Source organism: Venturia canescens, chromosome 8 (assembly GCF_019457755.1).
Source record: "Venturia canescens isolate UGA chromosome 8, ASM1945775v1, whole genome shotgun sequence".
Taxonomy (NCBI): Eukaryota; Metazoa; Arthropoda; class Insecta; order Hymenoptera; family Ichneumonidae; genus Venturia; species Venturia canescens.
Window position 1 is genome coordinate 14,889,141 of NC_057428.1, and position 22,123 is coordinate 14,911,263.

A 22,123-nucleotide genomic window follows, 5' to 3' on the forward strand; every position below is an offset into this window, starting at 1 on the left:
TTTCAACGTTGCTCGCGAGGACAAAACTTTTTCGAGTTTGAATTACGTCATGAACAATTTGCGGTTATCGGAGTCACCGGAAAAAAATTTGTTTGAAAATTGGCCAACTGTTTCATCTCGATCTGCGTTCCAAAAAACTTGTATTGTTCGTAAAGATTCCAATGGGTTAGTGCGACAATTAACCCATGAAAAACTCGCCCATTTGAATGATTTCAGCGACAGGAATTCACGAGAGAATAAAATTCAATTTCATTGATCGTTGTCTGTGACTTTTTTCCACAAACCATTCCATGCCCCCGTAGAAATAAAAAATTCACTTTCTTCCTACCCGAAAATTGAGTTTACACGAGGAATACGCGAGCACCTCGAAGAATTGTAAACATAAAAAAAGTGGCACGTTAATTCGCCGGCCATTTTTGCCGGCTCACTCACGTGCCTCAATCGCTAGTTATATTCTGTTTCATATGTGGTCTCCGTTCTCTTTCTCTCTTCGGACATGCGACACCCCCCAAAATATAAACAAATCTCCGTGCGCTACGGTCGCTCGAACTCATTGTGTGGATTGTGCTCCGAGTGCTCGTTGCCGAGACGCAATAATTTAATTACTTTTACTAATGGGAACGAGTTCAATCGGGTGAAAACAATAGTTTCGTCAGTGTGACTGAAATTTCGTGTAAATGTTTTCAATAGTACAGTTATCGCTGTGACATAAACACAAATCTGTAGTACAGTTCGTCGAATGTGAAGTAGAGTTTTACGTACGTTTTTTCATTTGTTTTGAACGTATGAATTTCTTGAGTGGAAATATTTTGAAAGTGTAAAAAAAGAGGGAAAAAGTGGATACTAGAACGATGAGCCTCGTTCAGCCGTTTTCGTTGTTTCAATTATTTCGAATGAACGCTCGTTCGTTTATTTTTCAATTCCACTCACAAAATTACTTCGAATTATTGAATTTTTTGTTAATCACGTATTTGGATTCATCGGTTTATCTCGAGAAGTATCGTACCATTCATTTCTCAAAAGATCGTTCTTGAATTCTTTTGTTACTTTAGTACGAGCGTAATAAGACTATGACAAGTGAAAGAGAGGCTCGAAGTATCCTCGGAACTCGACGCTGCAGTTTTTATCCTCACGATAATGGGCTTCGTATCGCCGGATTCGGGGTTCGTATTATCTACACGCAACAAACTCTCCACACATTTTTTATCTGCCTTTTTGTTCATATCGCGATTATAACTGCACCAATGAAAAAATTTTAACACTCTTTTTCGCGCACGGTCGTTTGGAGTGGGGTTTCAGATTTCAATAAATTTTCCTTCATTTTTATAATTCGATCAAATTGTTCCGAGTCATAAATTCCATTGGTTACGATTTTTTATGTTTTTTGAGAACGATTTTTTTCTTAAGAAAATCCGTTGAGTTGGACGAAAATGTGGTGGATTCAACGGTATTTTTTCAAAATAGCGCATGATTGAGTTCAATTAATAAAAGCACGAAAAAAGCAGTCGAATCCACGATGATTTTTTCCACATTTTTTTTCTCAGTGAAAAAAACGTAAACAGAAACAAATAATTTTTTGAAATCGCCTTTCCTACGGAGTCTTTAAAGTTCGTAAAAAAACGCAGGAAGTCTAAATTCATCGATCACATTTCAGGAAGTACTCGAAGCGATTGAGAGCAAAGCAAACGCTTATACGGAATCTGTTAAAAAAAAGTTGCAACACGAAAGAAGAAAACGACCACGAAATTTTCTGGACTCCGCAATCCCCTGCAAAATTCTCAGTACCGAGGACGAGCCACCATTTTTCCCCAACGGCGAAATCCAGTGTAACAACGCACGAATTATTGAAGGAAGTTTTTGACTTCAGAATAAATTGAGAATCATTTTTTTTTACAGATCCCGATTTGTCGAAGATCGAAAAAGCGGAACAAAAAATTTTCACGAAATCTCGAGATCCGAGACTGAATAGGATCAGAAGCATTTTCCGAAAGTCCCGAAACAACGGCCTTTCGACGCCCGTCAAGCGAGTGTCTTTCGACGTTGGAGCGACGCAAATAAACAAGTATGAAATAAACTCTGGCAACGCCATGAAAAAATGCCCTTCGAAGGACGTTCCTTTGCTAGTACAACGGCGACGAAGGCGCGCTCAGCTCGTGGATAAACAATCGTGTCCACAGTTCCAGCAATTTTTGATCAACATCTTTCGCTGGGATCCTGAATGGTTGGAAGTGAGGATGAAAACATGAATGAATCTTTGTTACAGCGGAGGAACGAAGTGTCCAAATGTCATTCGCTCCTAACTAAAACACCGAATTTCATTTTAGGACGAAAAACAAACGGACGAAAGATCGCTCGTCCTGCGTAATAAAAAACTCGAACGTGTGCTCCCGATTTACGAAACTTACCGGAGCTATTTCGACTCGATGGAACCGCTGTTGATGCTGGAGCTTTGGCACGGAATAGTGAAAAACTTCGAGGCCGATGGAAACAATTTGACGTTAGTACGCAAACGAATTACGTGAGAAAAGCAGAATTTAAATGCCGACAAACTTTCACTACCGAATAACGAATTTTTGAAAAAATCTTCATTTATTGACATTCGAATGTTTTGCAGGAATCGTGTCGTGTCTTCGATGGTCAATAATTCGATCAACTCGACGACGATACCTTCAACGAATATCCGCGTGACAACCCTCATGCTGGAAGTTGTAGTTTCGAGGCTCGAGATGAACTCAAAGTCTCGTGCTACGAGCGGCGATCTCGTTCTTTTTGAGTACTTTTCAAATACAAATGGAAACAAGAGGACGTGCAAAGTGTTTGCACACGTGACGAGCATTCGCGAATCGAGTATCACTCCTTCGACGCATTTTAATCGAAATTTGTGTGAGTGTCAGAAAAAATCGACTCTGAACTCCATTTTGTAGGGATTTTAAGGGATTCTGATGAAATTTTTTATTCCAGTGAACTTCGTAAAGGAACCTTACGTTCTGCTCACGTACACACTGATGACAAAGCCTCTCGATCCATCGAGTATCGAAGCGATTCAAACTGTCGGGTTACGAAAAATTTCTTGTCCGAGAATCAACATGCAAATGGTCCAGGCGCTTCAATATGTTGTCGTCTCTCCCTTACTCGAACAAATTTTGCACCCGAAAGTGGAGGATTTCCAATTGGCAACTGGCAACAACTTGGAAACTAATCATCCGAGTCTGACAAAAGTACAATTTGTGTAAATCTTGTTTGATTTATTGCAAATCTTTTAACCAAAAGAATTCGCAGGGTAAATTGAACGCCAAACAGCTGGAAGCTGTCGACCGAATAACGGAAACAGTCGTTCAACAGACTCCGAAAATTTGCCTCATCGAAGGACCCCCGGGTACTGGAAAGTCTAGGATCATCGTCAACCTCGTGATGAAAATACTTTACGGTGGTGGCAGATACGCACACGAACAACCCCTGAGGATACTCGTTTGCTCCTCGTCTGATGCTGCGATCGATGAAATCGTACTGCGACTCGCGAAGATACGAGAAACCAGTGAGATTGCAGTTTTTCACAATAATCACAAAACTTTTGTCGTTCTCGTCTCATCCATTTCCTGAAGGACCATTTTTCGGGGACCTGCCGACATATTTTCATATATAGTTTTCAAACTTTCTTTCCTACTTTCGTGAAGATTATTTCTTCTGAAGAATTCGTCGTAGTTGAAAACATAATTTTAAATGAAAATGATTGAAATCATCTTCAGAGATACTTAAAATATGAAGAAAAAAACAAGCCAAAATTAAGGGCAGAATTAATGGCTACTTTTGATCTGAAAAATATTCTTTTGAGGGAGAAAAATGGCCTTTGAAAGGAGCCAACATTTTCTGACGCCTGGTGATTTGTTTATTTTCTTGTTTCATTGTATCGAAATGATTTCAGTCTCCGAGACCGACTTCAGCAATCGTTTCAAGATGGTCCGAATAGGAGAAAGCGAGGCGACGCATCCCTCGGTCAGAAGAATCGCGCTCTCAGAATTAGCTAAGCCAGCGGTGAAAAAGACAACAGCACATTACTTGTCGCAACTGAACGAAGACTGCATCGAGGAAGAGGTGAATCAAATTTTTCATGCCTTCTGTCCCCAGCATATGAAATTTGTCGAAAATTCACATCTTTTAACTAAAGACTTCGATTGGAGTCGTTCCCTCAGTTGTATCGAATGTTCATTCATTATTATTTTCATCGTTTTTTGCAGGAACGGAAACTCCAAGCGCGCATCAATGCCCTGGAACTTGAATTATTGAGCCCTCAAAACTCGTCGCTGATGGACTCGCGACGAATCGCGCGAAAGCTCAATGACGTGAAGGTCAAATATGATCTTATTACGAGTCGAAAATCGGTACTCATTTATACTCATAATGAAATGATTCCTATTAATAGATTGGAATATTGAAAAATTTAAGTCTCTTCAGAAAATTCAAAATCCTGATGATTATTGATGAAAGACATTTCTTTTACTTTTTTCACTAAATTTGACTTGCATGGTGAAATACCGAATTCTCTTTAAAGGCGCAACAAATGGATTCGTTGGGACTGGACAATTTGCAGACAGCGACAGAAGAAACGCTTTTAGCGGGGGCCGATATAATCGCCTGTCCTCTAGAATCTTGTTACACGGATCGAATGCAATCTGTATTTTCGTAAGATTGAAAATGAGCGTAGAATCGATTTATTTGGGTTGGTGATCGAAATAAAGTCGTCAATTGCCCGTTACAGCGGAGGAGAAGAAGCGATCTCTGTTTGCATCATTGACGAAGCGACTCGATGCACCGAGACCGAAACTCTTGTCCCTCTAATGCTGGGAATTAGGACCCTGATACTCGTTGGAGATTCCAACGAGGAACCGTCCAGCGTGAAGTCAAAAGTAGGCTAGTTTTTAGCTTATTTTCAAAGGAAAGTCCCACTGAAGGGCCCACAAATTGTCAATTTTGGGTACTCTCTTCACGGAATTGAATAATTATTCGAGCTTTTATTTAAAAAAAAAACATCAATGAGTTCGTTTGGAACGTTTCTATAATAGTAAGAGCGGAGAATACTCGAAAAAGCCAATTTTAATAATCGAATGATAGAAAAAACAAAATTTTACTGGATTTTTACCAAATTTCATTGAACATCTTTTTTCCTCTAATCTAAACTTTTTATTCGAAATAGGTTGCGAGGGATTTGGGTCTAAATCAATCGCTCTTCAGTCGAGTACGAAAGGCTTTTATGGGAGGAGACCGCGACCCGATAATCCGACTAGACACGCAGTACCGGATGTCTTATCCCGTCTCTCTGTGGCCAAACAGACGTTTTTACGGTGGTGTAATTAAAAATGCAGCGTATTTGCAGAAACTGCCGTTTCCTCGTTACAAGCTTATCGAGATCGCTCCGGTCGACGTGAGCGACGGCTTATCCTTGGAAAATGAAATTATTTTCATCGCCCATCTCGTCGAGTCTTTGGTCAGTCAGTCGAATTTTCGGAATGTCGATGTGCCTGTGAGGATTGGCATAATAACGACGCACGAGAGTCAAAATTATCGGTTACGTTATGAAATTAGTAATCTGTGAGTTTCCGATTGAAATTTGTTCCTTCACCTGCTCAATTTTGTACTCATTTAGTAGGAAATTAATGGAAAAAACTTTCTCGAATTAAGGTTCAAATTCATACCTCATGAAATAAAGAAAAAAGTCGTCTGTGACGCCAATACGATTGACCAATTTCGAGGCCAAGAACGTGACGTCATTATCGTTACCTGCATCGGTAAAGAAAGCTTCAAAGTTTTATCAGAACGCGAAAAACTTTGTGTGGCGTTGACCAGAGCCAAACACAGTTTGATCGTGTGCGGCAATTTCCACAATTTTTGGGTAAGTAACCAGATCGTAGAAAAACAAATTTGACCACAGAAAAGTTCATCTTTTTGTTCATTGTTATTTTTCAGAGAGATTCACTGTTGAGCAGTTTGGTAGCGGATTCGCGATCACGAGGAGTTTACGTGAAAATGACAGTGCCATTTTCACTTGAAAAAGTTAAACGTTATATTCTACCGTAAAATAGAAGAGCCGAGGAAGCTTGAAAACAAGTACAATTGAAAAATCTAGAATTTTTTAAGAGATTTTGAGTTCTTAGATCATTTTCTTAAGTGTCAACAAATTTTGACCAATAATTTTGTATCGTTTCTTTCGTTTTTCGGAATTTCGAAAAATTCCGGTTTAGTTTTTATCCGAAAAGTCATAGAAATTTGTTATTCGAGAAAAATCATTGTTTATCTATTTTTTTCGCTTTTTCATCGACCAAATACGTTTATTTTTATGTCCAGTTCTCATAATTTTTTATTTATTTTTGTCGTTCTGACCATGGCCGAGTCTCGAAAATAAAACTTGATTGCTGGACTGTTATTTAGATGGATGCGAGACCTCCGAAAAGAATTTTTAGTCATTTTTTGTTCCTGTTCGAACTCAAATTTCTCTGAATATATTGCGAATAATCACGCAGTAAATCGAATTACCATGACAAAAAATCAATTTTGTTAAATATCAACCATTTTCAACAATAAATATAAATTTTTACATTTGTCAATTGCGTATTCAATACCCCGTCGAAGATTTCAGGAAAATTTTCCATGCAAACCTATTGGGACGAATTCGTACTTGCAGTATCCATGTTATCCATGGTAAATTTCTACTTAACCGACTCAGATGTTAAAAAATTCCCGCGTGCACCGGCAGTGTTTACGTTTTCGTGCGACGTGATTCGTCAGACTTTCCATTGGATTTGCTCAACGCCGCCGCGTCAACGCGTTTATAACGAAAGTTTGAAATAAACCGACGCAATATACGAGTGAAAAACTCGGAAGATCGTCAAAACTCATTTGTTCTACGCGAAATATTTCCAAACATATTTTGAGACGAAAATTTAACAAAAATGGTGAACATTTTGGAAATGAGTAACGAAGAGTACAAATCGAAATGTAAAGAAATAACAATCCGTTACGGCCGTCACGAAACACCGTTCGGAGAGTGTCTCATTGGAATAACCGGTGTAGAAAAAGCAGTTTGTTTTTTCTGGTTTGTTGACGACAATTTCGACGAATGTCTGGAAATTCTGCGCAAAGAATGGCCTCAAGCAAAACTCTCCGAAGATCAAACCGACACTGCAAAAATAGCAAAACAGATGTTTTCGAACGTCGAGCGAGAAAAGCTTTCGGTTTTATTGCGTGGAACAGAGTTTCAAATAAAAGTTTGGAAAGCGTTAATGAAAATCCCACCCGGTGAAGTTACAACTTATTCGAAAATTGCTGAAGAAATTGGCCATCCGACAGGCATCAGAGCTGCTGGAACTGCTATGAAAAACAACAGGATTGGCCTCCTCGTTCCTTGTCATCGGGTCACTGCCAAAAATGGTGTCAACAAGTACACCTGGGGCTCTGATCGAAGAACCAAAATAATGGAATTTGAAAAGCAAAAAAAATGGTGAACTTTCTCATCCACGTTTTCCAATGAAAATGGTTTTTTGTTCCTCCGAATCTCATACCAGTAGATTATCACAAAGTTTCTTTTTCATTTTGTTTCTACATACAAGTTCTTACGATTTGTTTTAATTCAGTGTTAACTTCAACCATCTGCTGTAATAGAAAACAGCTTCTATATCTACAAAACATGATGAACATAAGCATAATATTTGATATTATCATTTTATAACGTAATACCATAGTTTATAAGCAAAGTTTATATTTTTTCAATAAAAATCTGATTTGTCGAAACTGTGTGCAAACTGGAGTTCAAATACTTGCAGCTTTTTAACTTTTTTCTCAAAATGTCTTTGCAGAAATAAAATAAAATATTCACCTCATTAAAATCCTGATGAATATTCAGATTCTTGACGGAATAAGGAAATAACTTGGTTTCTTAATTGCATTTTTGAACCAAAATTCTCAGATACAGAATATGCGCTATTCAATGATTCAGTTTCCCATTTTCTGCAAGAACCGAATACCTCTGTTGATTATATTCATGAACCGTTATGACCGAAGATAAATCAACATAAAAGTAGCGAGTGAACTTCTTTATAAATAATACCGAAACAGAAATTGTCACATTGGAATTGTTCACGGTTGGAGTTTAAAATGGTTAAAGAGAATTTTTTTGTCATAATGTCGTAAAAAAGGCTCTCGATATATCGAGAGAACACTTCATACGAATATTTATTGATCATAGCATCTGATATCCAACAATAAGATGGAAAAATAATGCACCTGACAAGCCTCTCGATTGATTCCGTCTGCGAACCAGAAAATCAAGGGGGCTATATCACAATATGTTTATCTAAAATCTATAGATTGTATACAAATAACAAGTTTACATGTATTTACACACGGACTAGCGAAAAGAACAGTGACAAAAAATTCAATCAACATTTCGTCAAAATGTTTCGTGTGAAGAAAAAGAACAAAAAACTGTTCACTGCTCGTTGCAATTATTTTGTCACTGTGTTCGCGCTTAGCCATTCTTAAGCTCTGTACATTCTTCCTTTGCATGGATATTCTACAACGATATCCTTGTACGACCCGTTCCTTCGTTAGGCAAAGAAACGAAAGCAAAAACACCAGCACGTATGAAAACGTCCCTGAATTTATATCTCGATTATACACGACACCGGACGAACATTTAAAAATACGTGGAAATTGAACAAACTATCGAATTCGTTAAATTGATAATCACATAATCGGATTGCAACGAAAAATTTTCTTCCAGATTGAATGAATATGAAATAAAATGTTTTATCAGTTTCCCAAAACAATGCCTCAGATTTCTCATTCGTATTGTTTTTGAGTCTCGAATTTAACCATTCGGCGAATGGTGAAGCGACTAACAAATTTTGACAGATCCAGTACTACAAAAACTTTCGTTGCAGTCCCACACGATATGAAAATTCGAAAAAAACAACGCAAATGACAAAATACGCTCACGATATAAATACAACATTGAACTCTTATCTTACAAGGCAGTTGCGAGGTGAAACTCGTGTAGATTCAGTGTTCAAGGTTATTAAAAAAGTATGTCGATTTTTTTTCTCGTCTCTCTCACGATCCGGCAGTTCGTCGTTGAAAAATATTTCTATCTCGATTCTTATTAATATTGCTATGTAAAATAAATATTAATGACTTGTGACTCGTATAAAAATCGTTTTCCTCGAAACTTCCGTTTTTTTTCGAAAGCTTATTTCATGATATTCTCGAGTTTTTTCTCCATAAATCGGTATTTTAAAATAGGAATACGAATAATAATAATAATATTAAGTTTCTACAATTTCTACAATGCCACTTCGCGATCTCGTTAAACACGCTTCGCGAGTATAATATTGATCGATCGCCTTGGGTATATCAAAATATAAATATGTGTCGCCCATCTTCATTAAAAATTTGAAGTTTCTCGTTGTTTTACTTCAAATGGCGTTCGCTAAACGAAATTTTGGTGGACGATTGACTTCACGAAGGCAACAACGATTGTGAGGAGCAACGCAATTTCGTTTGTTCGCGTCCTCGATAGTGACGACGCCGACGAGTGACCCGGTGGAGTTTTCTTTGGTCCAGCTGCAACAAAGATTTTCAAAATTTATATTATCCGGGAGAACATCATTCCATTGAACAAATTTCCGACTATTTTTCAACGTATTTGAAAATTCGTGCTGAACGAACGATCCCAAATATCAATTGTGGCTCACAGTGAATTGACGTATCGAAGCGAAGCTGTTAATTCCGAAAAAATATTAATGAAAAGGAGGAATGAATTACCTCCCGGTCGAGTTCGAGGCGTTGACGTAATTCTCATTATCGGATCGTGCGGTATTTGAGGCTTTATCGGAGTTGGTGCCGGACTCGGTGAGTTTCCATAGCATTGGCCTGAAATAATTGAACAAAAATGTTGAAAATCATGGTTTCGTTCGAAAGGCAATTTCCATTGAAAAAATGAAATAAAAAATGTTGACCTTTCTTGTACAGGCGCATGCCTTCCTTCTGGGGATCGATGTTCCTGAGACAATGATCACCAGCCTCTTTGATGTAAATCTCTTCGTCGTTCACAATGAGACCGACGAAACATTCGTTGGTGCCAGTGTCGTTTCGCATCGTGTAAGTGTACATAACGCCATTTTCTTCCCACTGACCGAGACACAAGTAGGTTCGTTCTGTGAAAAATTCAATTTAGAGAATTATGATAAATCCATTGCTTGGGACCACATGAGGGACGAGAAAATATTTACCTTCGTAGAGTTCTCCGGATTCACAGTCGGTCACTTTGTAGTACATGATTTCTCGAGTATTGCAATTGCTGCTCAACTCTGCACAAGTTCCTGGCAAATCGGTTATCCTTCCCATGTATTTGCCAGTTATCGGACAGGGCGATTCGACCAATCTTTCGAGACCTGAAACGCGTGCCACGGGGTTATTGAAAGTCCGGGAAAAATGAGCCCAAAAACAGCAGACTCTCGATCTCGAATTCTTTCATTCTTATTCTGTTCGTTTTTTCGTGTTTCTACGGAATTTATAGTCTCTTCAACTCAATATACTCACGAGCTTGTGTCATCCAGTCCGCTTTGTCCAAATTCTGATCGTCGCACAAGTCCGTTTGGTAAACTGGGCTTGATACAGTTCCTGCAAAATCCAATGAAATGAGAGTCTCCAGAATTAGGCAAATTACTCGAATAAACGATTTTCAATGATTTCTTACTTACCAATTTTGAATTCTAGAACATTCTCGCTCCTTTGCCTCATCATCAGACAAGCGTAGGCTTCTTGTTCACTGAAATTCGTGAAGAAACGAGAAAATTAACTAATGAATAATTTGTGTCTCTTTTCGAATCAATGTTTCAGAAGCAAATTTTAGGCAGAAGAGAAACGAGAAAATGTGGAAATTCGATGAATCACTAATTACCAATGATCCTTCGAGTAAACTATGAACCGTCCGGTTTCGTCATTCGAATCGACTGTAATGAAAGTGTAACTGTGATATCCATTGAGATCGTTGAACGTCATCGTGCCGTTGACGATGAGAGATTCTTCCCACTCGCCCTGCGCCCACTTCGGGTACCTAAAAAAAATTTTTAAAAAATAAAAAAAAAAGAAATGAAAAATCCATTGAATCGATTTTTTCTTTGATTCGTCCAGCAATAAGCGTTGTTCCATTCGCTGTTTTTCATTCGAACAAACCGAGTTTGACTAAACGAAAAATGTTTAGTTTCGCAGCCGGAAAACTAGCTGTTGTGTGAGAGCCGAAAAGTGCTGAAATTTGGACTTACGATGCCACGTGAGTCTTGACGTAATTTGGGGTTCTTTTCTGATTTGTAGCTTTGCTCAGTATGAGGGTTTCGTAGCCACTCGTTGAGTTTTCAAGATTCTGGGTACAGCTCGAGTCGCTGCTGAAGGATAAGTAGGTTTTGCCTTTTTTTATGTCGGTATGATAGAGCTGGAAAAAAAAATGAAAATTTGAATGTTAAGACAGGAAGAAATGAACAACAGGAAACGCGTGTTTGAGAAACGAGGAAAAATACGCGGCGAACTGTAGCGATTGAGCCACGGGACGTTAAATTAATAAATTGAGTGACTGAGAAGGCGAAAATAAAAGATTGCGAAAAAATAAGATGGAAAAATGGAAAAAGACTTACGCCGCAGCGGTATTGGGGTCTGCGTTCGCCTCCTACTCGGGTATCGAGGAGGGCGACGTATCTCGAGCCGTCGGGTCCACCGGGCCAGCTTCCCAGGCAATTGAACGTGATGTCTGAAGGCGAAGCAGGAGAGAAAAAAAGGATTTTATTTATAAAAAATTAAATATGGCAGAGCGAACGAGCAATTGAATGAGAGAAAAGAAAAAATAACTCGATCAATTTGGCAGTTCGAACGAGCAATAAGAGCTCGATATTGGCGGCGTTAATGCCGAGATTCGCCGCGATTTAATCGACGCGCTCAGGGCTCGGGACACGATCAAACGGAGCCTCCTCGCGCCTCGGAATGTTGTCAAGGAACACGGAGAGTGCAAAGTCAAAAAAAGCAATGGAAAGCGGCCCCGAGAGCGGGCGAGGAGCGAGTGAGAAAATAAAGTGGGAATCGGAACGCGACAAAAATCGAACCGGCTTCGTAAAAGGGTGCGAGGAGAATTGAAATAAAATGAAACTGTGCGCGAATGAAATATTGCATGAAACGAACTGCGACGGCCTCGAAAAATAGTAGCACAAAAGTTGCAAGACTAATAGTTCCGCGGTTGTGTTCGATTGGAACGCGAGGCAAACGCGCGTGGCTCTTTCATCCACGAATAACAAAAACAATCGAAACGAGCAGGGCAAAAACGAGAGGGAAAAAAATAAAAATCAACGAGTCCCTTAGTCCCGGCGAGGAGTCATTGATTGCGATGCCAACGAGAGAAACTCCCAATGGGCATGCATATGCACAAGCCAAATACAAAGATTCCCAATTGCGCCCGCGAATCCTCCGAGCTCATCGATAGCAAGACCGAAAGATTCTCATTCGTAAATATCTTTGCAACAAAATCATTTTTGAGCTACGAAAAAGCAATGGAAAATCGAGCTCTTGCTCGTTCGAACTAATCGGTTTGATGATTTTTCGTTTTTTAGGACAGCTGTGAATCCGTGATGCTTTGAGATATTTCTAATGCTCGTGATGAGTGATTTTAGTGTGGTGCGAACGTGACAGAAAATTACTATCGTCTCATTGGTGTCCAGCATCGGGTTATTCGTTTTATTAGATATACGAAAAGACGAATTTTTATGGGACTTCGAATTCTTTCGGATCGACCTGCCTCGGCCAAGAATTTCGTCGAAATTTCAGCCCTTCCGGACACCAAAGAGAATATTCGCTAAAAGCGTCGAATCGAACGTTAATTTTATCGTGCTAATTCGCCAAGCTCGATATCTTTGCAATTAGTTAATTATGAAAACGTTAATGGGAAGGTGATAAACGAACGAAATGTCATTTACGAAGGACACAAAACACGAAAACGAGCAAACACCACAGATGCTCACTCATATCCGGCGACATCCTCGCTCTATCCTTCCCATCATCTCGATTATCACTCGCAAAATCCAGCCTACCATGACTCTCGAACGAGCATCTCTTGAACTGGAGCCGAAGTATCGAACCGTCCGGACAGTTGTCGAAGTCCGATGAAAACGTGTTGCACTCGATGTTGTCCTCGGAACCGTCGTTTATGTTGTACTTGTAGTGATAGCGACCTGCGATCGGACAGAATTCGTTTCTGATTGGAATTCCACCGATTTCTTTCGTACCTGAGAGAAGAAGGAAGAATTCAGTTTAAATTGGGGAAGAAAAAGGGAGAATTTATGAAAATGTAATTTTTTATAAACCTGCAAAAGGATTGTGAGCCAAGTTCGATTTTTTTTCGAATATTTTCAAAAAATCTGACGAAAGCGTTCAATTTTATTTGAGATTTTGAATTTTTCTCCGAGAGTTTGCCTGGCAACGAATTTCCACGAAAGATTTCCTGCTCGAAACTTTTCGAGGGAAACACGCTGCGCGTGAATGGCTGAAAAGAAAGCTCGTGGGATTGCGGAAGACAAATGAAGAGTCGATAAATCGAGGGGGATCCGGAATCCGAAAAGCTCTTCATCAGGCTGCGATGGCCGCGTGTCTCTATTTATACGGTGCGTGCTCCGTCGCGACGGCAGTTTCTTTAAGGCGTAAAGAAAAAACCCGAAGAAATATGCCACAATGGAAAAGAGGAGCGTCGAAATTTTCTCGAATTCACAATTCCTCGTTTTTCTTATTCCCCTCCCTCCCTCGGCCCTCGTTCGCGCTGGAATGAATATGAGGAATTCTGGGCGTAGAATTAGAAAGAAGGAGAGAAAAATGATTACAAGAGAATGCGAGAACGCGTACGTGACCGAGTTGAATCGCGCGTTTCTCTCGCGTCCTGTTTCTGATTAACAAAACGCTACAGAAACGAGTAGAGCACAACATGCGAGGAAATCCGCTAATCCGACCGTGTACAGGGTGTCCTCGCACAAAAGAACGAACCCGCCGCAAGTTTAGAGTCGAAACTCTCCCATTTTCCTCAGAATTCGATCAAACTTCTTTAAAAAACTAAAAAACTGAAAAATTTTTCAGCGTCTCGGAGCCAATTTCCGTCCAATAAATTACAAAATTCATTTTCTCCCAACAAAGTTATTTTTCGGTTTGACCTTCCGCGGAGCACCGATTTGCTGCATTAATTATTTCAATTGTTCAAATTGTTGGAAAAATCTTGAAGTTTGTTTTCGTGTTGTGATATGAAAACGGGATGGCACACCCTGTAACCGGGGTCCCTCGCTCCCTCGTCAATTTCTGCTGGGATTCCTGGGGGGATTCCCCAGCACGCAGTGTCCAACGTTACATGCGAGTACGCGATCGAGTACGCAGGAAGAGGTTTGCGCACGCAAAGAGCACGAAGGGCGGAGCCGCGAAGCGAGAGGGTCAAAGGGCACCAGGTAATGAAAATAGGCGCCGTAATAAATCATTGTTATTCTCATGGAGCATTCCGATGTACGAGGGTGAACGAAAAGTGCGTTTTCGTCAAATTTGAAGTATTTACTGGCCCTAAAATTCTTTTTTTCGCGGGTACGCAGCGATGTTAGCGAAGGGTCTTCGCGGGATGCTTTCGGCCCTGGGGAGTCGAAGTGTCAATGGAATTAATCGAGCATTCAGAATCCTCGTTCCGCAAAGACACTTTGAAATTTCGTCGGTCGCATAAATTTCGAATTCTCGAGTTAATTGGTGAAAAAAACGTTGAAAAATGATCGTAGAAAACGACGACTCGTCGAACGCGACTAATTCGAAGGGAACGAGCCTCGCGAAGTCTTCGTCGCTTCGTCGTGTCCCGAGGAATGAGCGGCCGGAGGGAAATAAATTTTAGTTGGGCCGACACGAATGCGGGAGTTTTGTAATGAGGGGGAGCAATTAGATATTCGCCAGGTCAATATTAACCCGAGAAATGTTGAGCCAGAGGCTCATTAAGTTATCGGGCACGCGGTGGTGGAACTAACCACGTTACACTGGCTATTACGATCGGAACACGGACAATTATCCGAGATCAGTGCGCGCGGGAACGAGGAGGCAGGGATCGCTGGCTGTGGCGCGCGGTGCCTGGGCAGGAAGCGCCTGAAACTACACACCGCATTTTTTTCTCGTAAAAGGGTCCCATTCGGAGATCGCTCGGTCTCTCTCTCTCTCTCTCTCTCTCTCTCTCTCTCTCTCTCTCTCTCTCTCCGCGTCGCGGTCTTTTCTTCTCGGCGGGGGCATTCGAGAGCGGAGCGTATTCTCCCTTTTCCTGTGCGTGCGATCGCGCGGGGAGCAGGAGATTCCTTTTTTCGTCGGTTCTTTTCTCGTTTGACGCGCATCAGAATGGAGAGTAGTATCGCGGCGTAGCGCAGATATGCGGAGGTCGGCTCACATATTTTTGTGGGATTCTTCGATGGATTCGCTCTCCGGTTGCCGCAGAGGCTTCCCAACTTTTTTCTCGCTGTCCGCCCTCGCTCGTGACACGCCGCGCGAGACGGAAATCCGAGACACTCGTCTTCGGTTTTTCGTAGCTCGCGCGAAACTCATGTTTCAACGAGGCGCACGCACACGCGGACCGAAAATGGGGAGACAACAAAACGCGATCGCGTTTGGCTCGCGTTGCCCTTTCGCCGAGGGCCGCTCCCTTCGCCGGCTCCGCGATAATTCGATCGGAACCTCCGGCTCGTTCGGTTTTCACGATTCTCAGATTATCCGCCCGAGCTAGTCTCCTCGACGGATTTCTGCTCTGCCGTCACCAGCGCACGCACAAAAAGCGAAGAAGGCCTCACGCGGAAATAAGCTGCGGGAGGGACCCGCATAATGGGAGTTAATGAGGGTTTTACCACGAGCACCAGCCAATAAAGAAGACTTTGGATTAAGGACGAAGCACGAGCGAATCGACGATGCGAATCGATGCTGCAGAGACTTCGGCGCTTGAAAAACCCGAGAAAAGGGTTTGAGCAAATATTTTCATTGGCCATTATACATCCGCCGGGACATTCTCGGTCGTTACTAATCCGAAGGTTCGGTTACGCGCGGTGGCAGAAAAGCACGCTTTAAATATTTGCCACACAAACGTCCCCGCTCCGTGTGACTGCGTTTCGCAGGAAAAGGAAGCTCGCGCGGAGAAAGAAAGGGACGCGGAGAGCGGGGCCAAGGGAAAGAAGCTGTCAATGGGATCGTGCGAGATCCGGATGGAAAGGAATGGAATGTGCTCGGGGGTCTCTCGGGTAATGCTTCCGAAGAATCGTGACCCCCGACGACGTCTTCGACACACCGGACGTCGTCGAGGAAAGAAGTAGTGAGCGGGGGAGAAAAGGACGAAAAGGGCCGAGATTTTTTGGTCATGGGCAAGGTCGTCACTCGACAGGTAACAGGCTGGCCTGTGAGCGGGAAAAAAGAGGGAGAGATTCGTCGGCGATAGTATGCCGAGCACAGGAGCCTTCATTCATATTTTTCTTCTTCTCGTCACATCGCTATACTCTGCAGCAGTTTAAAGAGGAGCGGGAGCGAGGAGAGAGGCGGGGGGACGTCGACGAGTCCGAGCGAACGAGGCTACCTGTTCGCTTCTTTCAGGTTTTCCTCGCTCCATTGATCCGCTTGTAGGAGCAATCTCAATGCGCGTTGCCAATGGATTTCGTTCCGCAGGAGTCTCTTCCCCGCTTATTATTGCCACTGTGGAAATACACTCGCCGAACTCTCGCCACTGCGGAGCTTTGTGAACACTCCGTTTTATTGGAGCTCCCGCGGAACGAACGCACACGCGAGCCTGCGGATGCGAGTGGATTTCGGAGTAAAAATAAGCCGCGGAAACTCTCGGTTAACGCTTCGAACAGGTTCGTACGCGCCGGGGACCACTCATTGCCAGATTTCTTTATACCTTTTTTTCCATTCGCCCCTCCTCGAAGAGAAACAGATCGAAACGTGCACGGGCAGCGGAGAAACTCGAGAAGCCAAAACATTTCCTAACGCCAGTCCCGAGCAGTCCGCTCCTCGCCCTACAGTTATTCTCCCAGTTGAGTCATCTTCCGAAACAATAAAAATATCGAGAATAACGTCTTCATATTTTCTTGCTGCACGCTCCCGAGAGCGCTCGAGACGACGTGACTGATCGAGCACATATTTATACGGATAACGATCGACTCGAGAGCGAGGATCATCGACTATGGCCTCGGACCTTCCCATTTTTTGAACGTTGAACCCGCTGTGCTCCCAAAGTTCGAGAGGATCCAAGACGAACATTGGTTCTCCCGGGAGCGGCGCTGGCTTCTCTGCTCGATCGCGAATCGATTGTTTTCACAAAATATTTCGAAACGAGGTTCGCGTCTCGGAGTCGACGGGGCCTGAGAAGTGGGGCGGCTCCGCGGTGTGAGAATCTTCCGAGACCCTCGTCAGGATCGAACGATCAATTATTCAAATTCGTAGCGACGGTGAAGACGTTCGAAAGGGAAAAAAACACTTTCGAACGGTCGGCGACGTTTGTGACCGAAAGCCCCGGGATCCTCGAGGAGAAAAGGAGAGTCGCGCGAGAAGACGAAATGATAAATGCGCCCACTGACTCACGCGCGGGACCATCGCTTCGCTCGCGTTCACTCTCCGACAATACACGATCCATAAACATGCTCACGTTAATCCTCGAGCTATAATTTGAACGGGAGGTGGCTCGAGCTCGGGCACGATCGAATGGAAAAGAACGATCATCCCCTGCTCGCCGCGGCAGCGCGCCTCGGCCGCGATTACCATAAAGAAAGGAGTGTCGAAGAATCGAGTGGTAAATTTTCCCAGAGCCGATAAATTCTTCGTGTACGCGGGCGCGCACACACTCGTCGAATCCACACAATACGCGCGCGCTCCGTGCGCACGGGCACACGTACAAATAAATCGGACGTGTGTGTTCGCGAGGAGTCGAAAAAAGGGGCGAAAGAACCCCCGGCGAGCGAGCGAAACGCTGGCAGTGGACCACTCCCACGCCTCCGGAGAATGTCGTGCGAGGATAGCTCGCCGTTGTTAGACGAGTGCATGCGTCAGGAGGACGAGCGAAACGAGCGATCCGTCGAGAGGGCCGCAGGAGAGGCTCGGGGAGCAACACAATCGAAAGGAACGAGGCTGTGTCCGCTCCGAGAGGGACGAGGATGCCCGGCGACGCGCGAGCCACACGTTGTTCGCCCCTCGCCGCCGTGAATGAGCGAGAGAAAACGGTAGATCGACCTACCTCCGACCGGGGAACCCCCGTACACTAGTCTCCTCGTAGTTGGGGAGCCACCAGAACGCGTTGGTGGTCCCTCACGGGCGCTCTCCTCGGAGAAGCTTCCACACTCGACGCCCTTCTCTCCTCTCCTGCGGAGAATGGAGGGAGAGAAATCGAGAGCTCGAGGAGTGCGGCGAGAGAGCCAGAGGAGGGAACGAAAAGAAACAAAGGGTGGGAGAAAAATATGAAAGTCCGGGGAGACACGAACGCAGGAAAAAGAATGACGAGAAAGTGTAATCGAACAAAGATGCTGAAAAGTTTAAAGAATTCATCTACGAACGTTTGCACACGTCGAAATGAATTTTCCTCCCGATTCGATCCAACGCTGCTCCGAGTTATTCAAACTCACGTAAATTGATGTGCGGTTCATTACCATTCTAAACAGAGCTGCGCGATCGCCTCGCTTCCTCCTGTCCCGCGGTCGTTAGCTCGCACAACAAACTCTAACAGCTTTTCAGCCCCGCGAGTACTTCATTAGTTCTTGACGAAAGTACGCACTAATGATTCGTGTGAGAGAGTACTCGAGGGAAGAATAGCGGGGGGAAAATCAAAGCTGGCCAGGCGAACTTCGCAGGGAGCAGATTATGCAAATGCGCAATCAAGTAGACCCGCAAGTATTTTAATTGATGGTAAGCACAGTGCGAAGTACGGCGGACGGAAACCCACGCGATCTACCGTACGTACAAGCGCGTGCGTGACGCCAGTTTCTTTAAGGGGGAAAAAAAAACTGTACGAACACGTCCCACGACGCATAGAAATGCGTCGTCCAAGCTTATCGGCGAGCTCGCACAATGCGATGACAAATTGATAGAAATCCGAGAACCCAACGCGCCGCGTGGTACGTCTCCGGGCATAACGACACCGAAGAATAAACAGGAAAACGTTTTTTGAGCTTCGTGAGATCATTTGGTCTAAAAACTATTTTTTTTTTTATTTTTTATTTTTTTTAAATCGAAAGAAAACTTTTTTGATCCAACATTTTAAGCAATTAACCAGGCCAATTTTAAGCCTTTTTATGACCCTGAAGTTTCGAATTAAAGGGAGTCTTGCTTGAAAAAGTAAAAAAAAATTATTCTTTTCGGCAAGGCTTTTGGGTAGACGGAAATAACTCAGCGTGGCGAACTTTTCGGTAAAGTTACAAGAATATTTCGAGAGTACAAAAACGACATTGTTTTTGTGTGAGAAATACTAATTTGTACGTGGTTTATGCGCAAAGGCTGATTGTCGAAGTTTCTCGGCTGCGTACAATGTGGAGATCGCAATTATTGTGTGCGACAAAAATTTCAAATGTTTTTTCCATTTTCATATGTTCTCCTTCCATATGAATCTATAAAAACCCGTGAAAATAGCGAAATTCTATATTTTTAGCGAGTTTGGAAACAAACGCTTCTAAAGAAGAAGAATATCACTTCACTGTGCTGGAAATATAAAATTTCGCAATTTTTTCGGCTTTTTATAGGTTCGTATGGGAAAAAAATATGCGAGAACGGGAAAAAAAATTGGAATTTTCGTTGCAGAAAATAATTACGACCATTGTACGCAGCTGAGGAATTTCGGCACTCAAACTTGGCTCTGTACAAATGAGTATTTCCTCGAGTACTTGAAATATCCTTGAAACGATACCGAAAAGTTCGATCGAAAAAACAATAGATTTTTTGTATTTTCTAAAGCAAGCCTCGAGGCAAAAAACGACTTGTAATTTCTAATTGAAAAAATAGTTGAGTTTCAAGTTTTCTTTTTTCTTCGTTTTCCTGCTGCCGCGGTATACTCGCGAACATTCGAAACCTCAACGCCTGATGCGCTTTTTTCAAATAATTGCTCTCCATTGAATAAATGTTTACTCACGATAAAGAATCGACGTGGAGTTGAGAGTGTTGCAGGAGTTGAGAGCGGCAGATTCGTAAGTGTAACACCTGTTAAGATTTTCCGAGAATACCTCGATTATGTTGCGTGATCTTCGTTTCAGCCGGAAGCACCTTATGCATTCACCGTCGGCGTATCTGAAACGAAATTACATTCAGATATAATAATATGCTTCTCGAGTTGTGTTGGTTGCATGTGTGGAGTGTATTCATCACCGATAGCCTGCGCTCGCACGTATGCTTGCCTCAACCTATCAGCCTCAATCTTCGAGCGGTTTGATTTACGAGCGAGCATATGTGTAGCTTCTAAACATAGTCATCAGCCATCTCACGTGCTTTTTTATTCTTCTTCATACTCGGACGTGTCAACGCAACGAGCATCTGGATCTCAGACCTCTCAAGGTTTCTATCCGTTTGAAAAACATTGTATTTTTTTCGAATCGTGATGGAGTCGGACGAGAAGGCGATGTGAGAAAAAATGGAAATTTTGCTTCGAGAAGCATCGAAACTTTGGCGACGCTCGCGGTCCAACTTCCGTCGATTTTCATCAACTGCAACGAATTATTTCTGCAGAGGCTGTTTGCCGTTGAATTTGATCGATTGCGAGGAGGAGCACGGACGGAGGGACATGAGAAAATGCTGATCGACGCACGAGGCCATTAGATTTGAGCTTTCGCTTGTTCAGATTTAATCGTCAGCCTGATACCGGCTCATCCTCTTTCCACGTTTGTTTTGTGCGCCCACCAGCAGCTCAATGGCTAGATACTACATCGTAGCGAATCTTCCTCGAGATTAATGGAAGTTGGGCTTGCATTCTTACGAGAATAAAAGCAAATAAGAGAGGGAGAGGGAAGAATAATAAAGGCTGAAAGTTGCAGCGGATACGCGCGGAGTGTGTTCTCGAATGGGGGGGCTGGGCAGCTCCGGTCTATCCTTTGTATTAGGGCAGCCCTCCCGACTCCTCTTGCTCTTACCTCGCATACGCTCTTCACTTCTCGTACGTCTTGCTCCGGACGACCCGGAGCGTTAGTGTAGGATATATTATCCACGGACTCGCGCGTATTTTCAACCTTTTTTTCATATCTCTCGAAGCTCGCCTTCCCTGCCTTCCTCCTCCTCTGCCTGGTACAGGATCTTCCACAAATACGTTGGAGCACCCTTTCGCCCTCGCAACCCAATTCCATCGGGAGAAAAAGCCTCGATCGATGGCAACGAGATTGGCAGGGTCGGACTCATCGGCGGGGTCGCGATTTTCCAAAAAAATCGAGTTTCTCGCGATTTACCGGAGTCTTCGGATCTCTCGATGCTTGCGCAGTTATTTTGGGATCCCTGGCCAGAAAAATTCGATGATCGAGTCGATTTTTCAGTTCGTGATTAAAAAACGAAGATATTTCGTCTGCCAAAGCGAGGCCCCAAACACCTCCGATTCGCAAAGTCATGGAAACAACGAAATATTTTGATCATTACAAGGTTAAACATGATTAAACGAATAAAATAGTTTTAGACCAAACTGCAGATTCGTTCCCCCCAAAGGATTGCAGTTAAACGAGAAAACTCTTCGGCAGTAACGTCAATTGCTGTTGAGCCACCAATTTTTTTTCTCAGCGAAGCCGACGAAGAGCTGACTTTCTCTCAAAGATTTTGATCACAACTCGAATGTTATTTTTTCTGTATTCGATTAATTTCCGAAGAGCCTCGAGTCCAGCTCCCGTTGCTCGACGCGCGAGCGTTTTCTACGTCGCCGGATTCGCAGATTAATCGATTACCATCATTGATTGGTGACGATGATCGTAACATCGGTCGATTTAGTGCGTAGAAATTCTTAGAAGATGCTCGTGTATCGAGGGATCGGCGCTGGTTCGTTAACGATTTAACATGAATGAGGGTGTAGAATGTACACGAGGACGGGCGCACACGCGCGCGCAGGGGC

The 22,123-nt window shown here is 42.9% G+C and overlaps 3 protein-coding genes across 6 annotated transcripts in view; 2 read left to right on the top strand and 1 right to left on the bottom strand.

The window, feature by feature from the left end:
• The first annotated feature begins 562 nt into the window (after positions 1-562).
• LOC122415008 (probable helicase senataxin) lies at positions 563-6,594 on the top strand. 3 transcript variants are annotated; one of them, XM_043426759.1, is made up of 15 exons: positions 563-758; positions 1,053-1,163; positions 1,655-1,826; positions 1,897-2,228; positions 2,325-2,497; positions 2,615-2,883; positions 2,962-3,218; positions 3,271-3,535; positions 3,923-4,092; positions 4,236-4,379; positions 4,550-4,680; positions 4,757-4,904; positions 5,192-5,586; positions 5,677-5,887; positions 5,962-6,594. In XM_043426759.1, exons 2-15 carry the CDS (start codon positions 1,071-1,073, stop codon positions 6,070-6,072), a joined length of 2,871 nt encoding a protein of 956 aa, XP_043282694.1. In that variant the 5' UTR covers positions 563-758; positions 1,053-1,070; the 3' UTR covers positions 6,073-6,594. The 3 variants fall into 3 exon arrangements, with proteins under 3 accessions (XP_043282694.1, XP_043282697.1, XP_043282695.1); XM_043426762.1 differs by having other exon boundaries at positions 3,280-3,535; XM_043426760.1 differs by having other exon boundaries at positions 563-1,163.
• Positions 6,595-6,775: 181 nt separating this feature from the next.
• Positions 6,776-7,782, top strand: agt (O-6-alkylguanine-DNA alkyltransferase). Its single transcript, XM_043426447.1, has one exon. It carries the CDS (start codon positions 6,945-6,947, stop codon positions 7,494-7,496), a length of 552 nt encoding a protein of 183 aa, XP_043282382.1. The 5' UTR covers positions 6,776-6,944; the 3' UTR covers positions 7,497-7,782.
• Positions 7,783-8,198: 416 nt separating this feature from the next.
• The window catches only part of LOC122414844 (uncharacterized), a 63,188-nt gene continuing 49,263 nt past the window's right edge, over positions 8,199-22,123 (bottom strand). Inside the window, exons 3-13 of one of the 2 annotated variants that reach the window (XM_043426446.1) lie at positions 20,177-20,331; positions 13,122-13,316; positions 11,682-11,794; positions 11,316-11,482; positions 10,952-11,107; positions 10,752-10,819; positions 10,591-10,671; positions 10,281-10,442; positions 10,008-10,205; positions 9,814-9,921; positions 8,199-9,612 (exon numbers count right to left, since the gene is read on the bottom strand). In XM_043426446.1, coding sequence (XP_043282381.1) covers positions 9,479-9,612; positions 9,814-9,921; positions 10,008-10,205; positions 10,281-10,442; positions 10,591-10,671; positions 10,752-10,819; positions 10,952-11,107; positions 11,316-11,482; positions 11,682-11,794; positions 13,122-13,316; positions 20,177-20,331 — 1,537 coding nt within the window. In that variant the 3' untranslated portion in view covers positions 8,199-9,478. Of the gene's footprint in view, positions 9,613-9,813; positions 9,922-10,007; positions 10,206-10,280; positions 10,443-10,590; positions 10,672-10,751; positions 10,820-10,951; positions 11,108-11,315; positions 11,483-11,681; positions 11,795-13,052; positions 13,317-20,176; positions 20,332-22,123 lie in introns of both variants that reach the window. The other variant, XM_043426445.1, reaches the window with a different exon arrangement.

Coding starts and splice junctions, on each gene's coding strand:
- LOC122415008 (XM_043426760.1), top strand. CDS start 1,071: ATGACAAGTGAAAGAGAGGCTCGAAGTATCCTCGGAACTCGACGCTGC. Junction 1,164..1,654: donor TTCGTATCGCCGGATTCGGG/GTTCGTATTATC, acceptor ATCACATTTCAG/GAAGTACTCGAAGCGATTGA. Junction 5,888..5,961: donor GCAATTTCCACAATTTTTGG/GTAAGTAACCAG, acceptor GTTATTTTTCAG/AGAGATTCACTGTTGAGCAG.
- agt (XM_043426447.1), top strand. CDS start 6,945: ATGGTGAACATTTTGGAAATGAGTAACGAAGAGTACAAATCGAAATGT.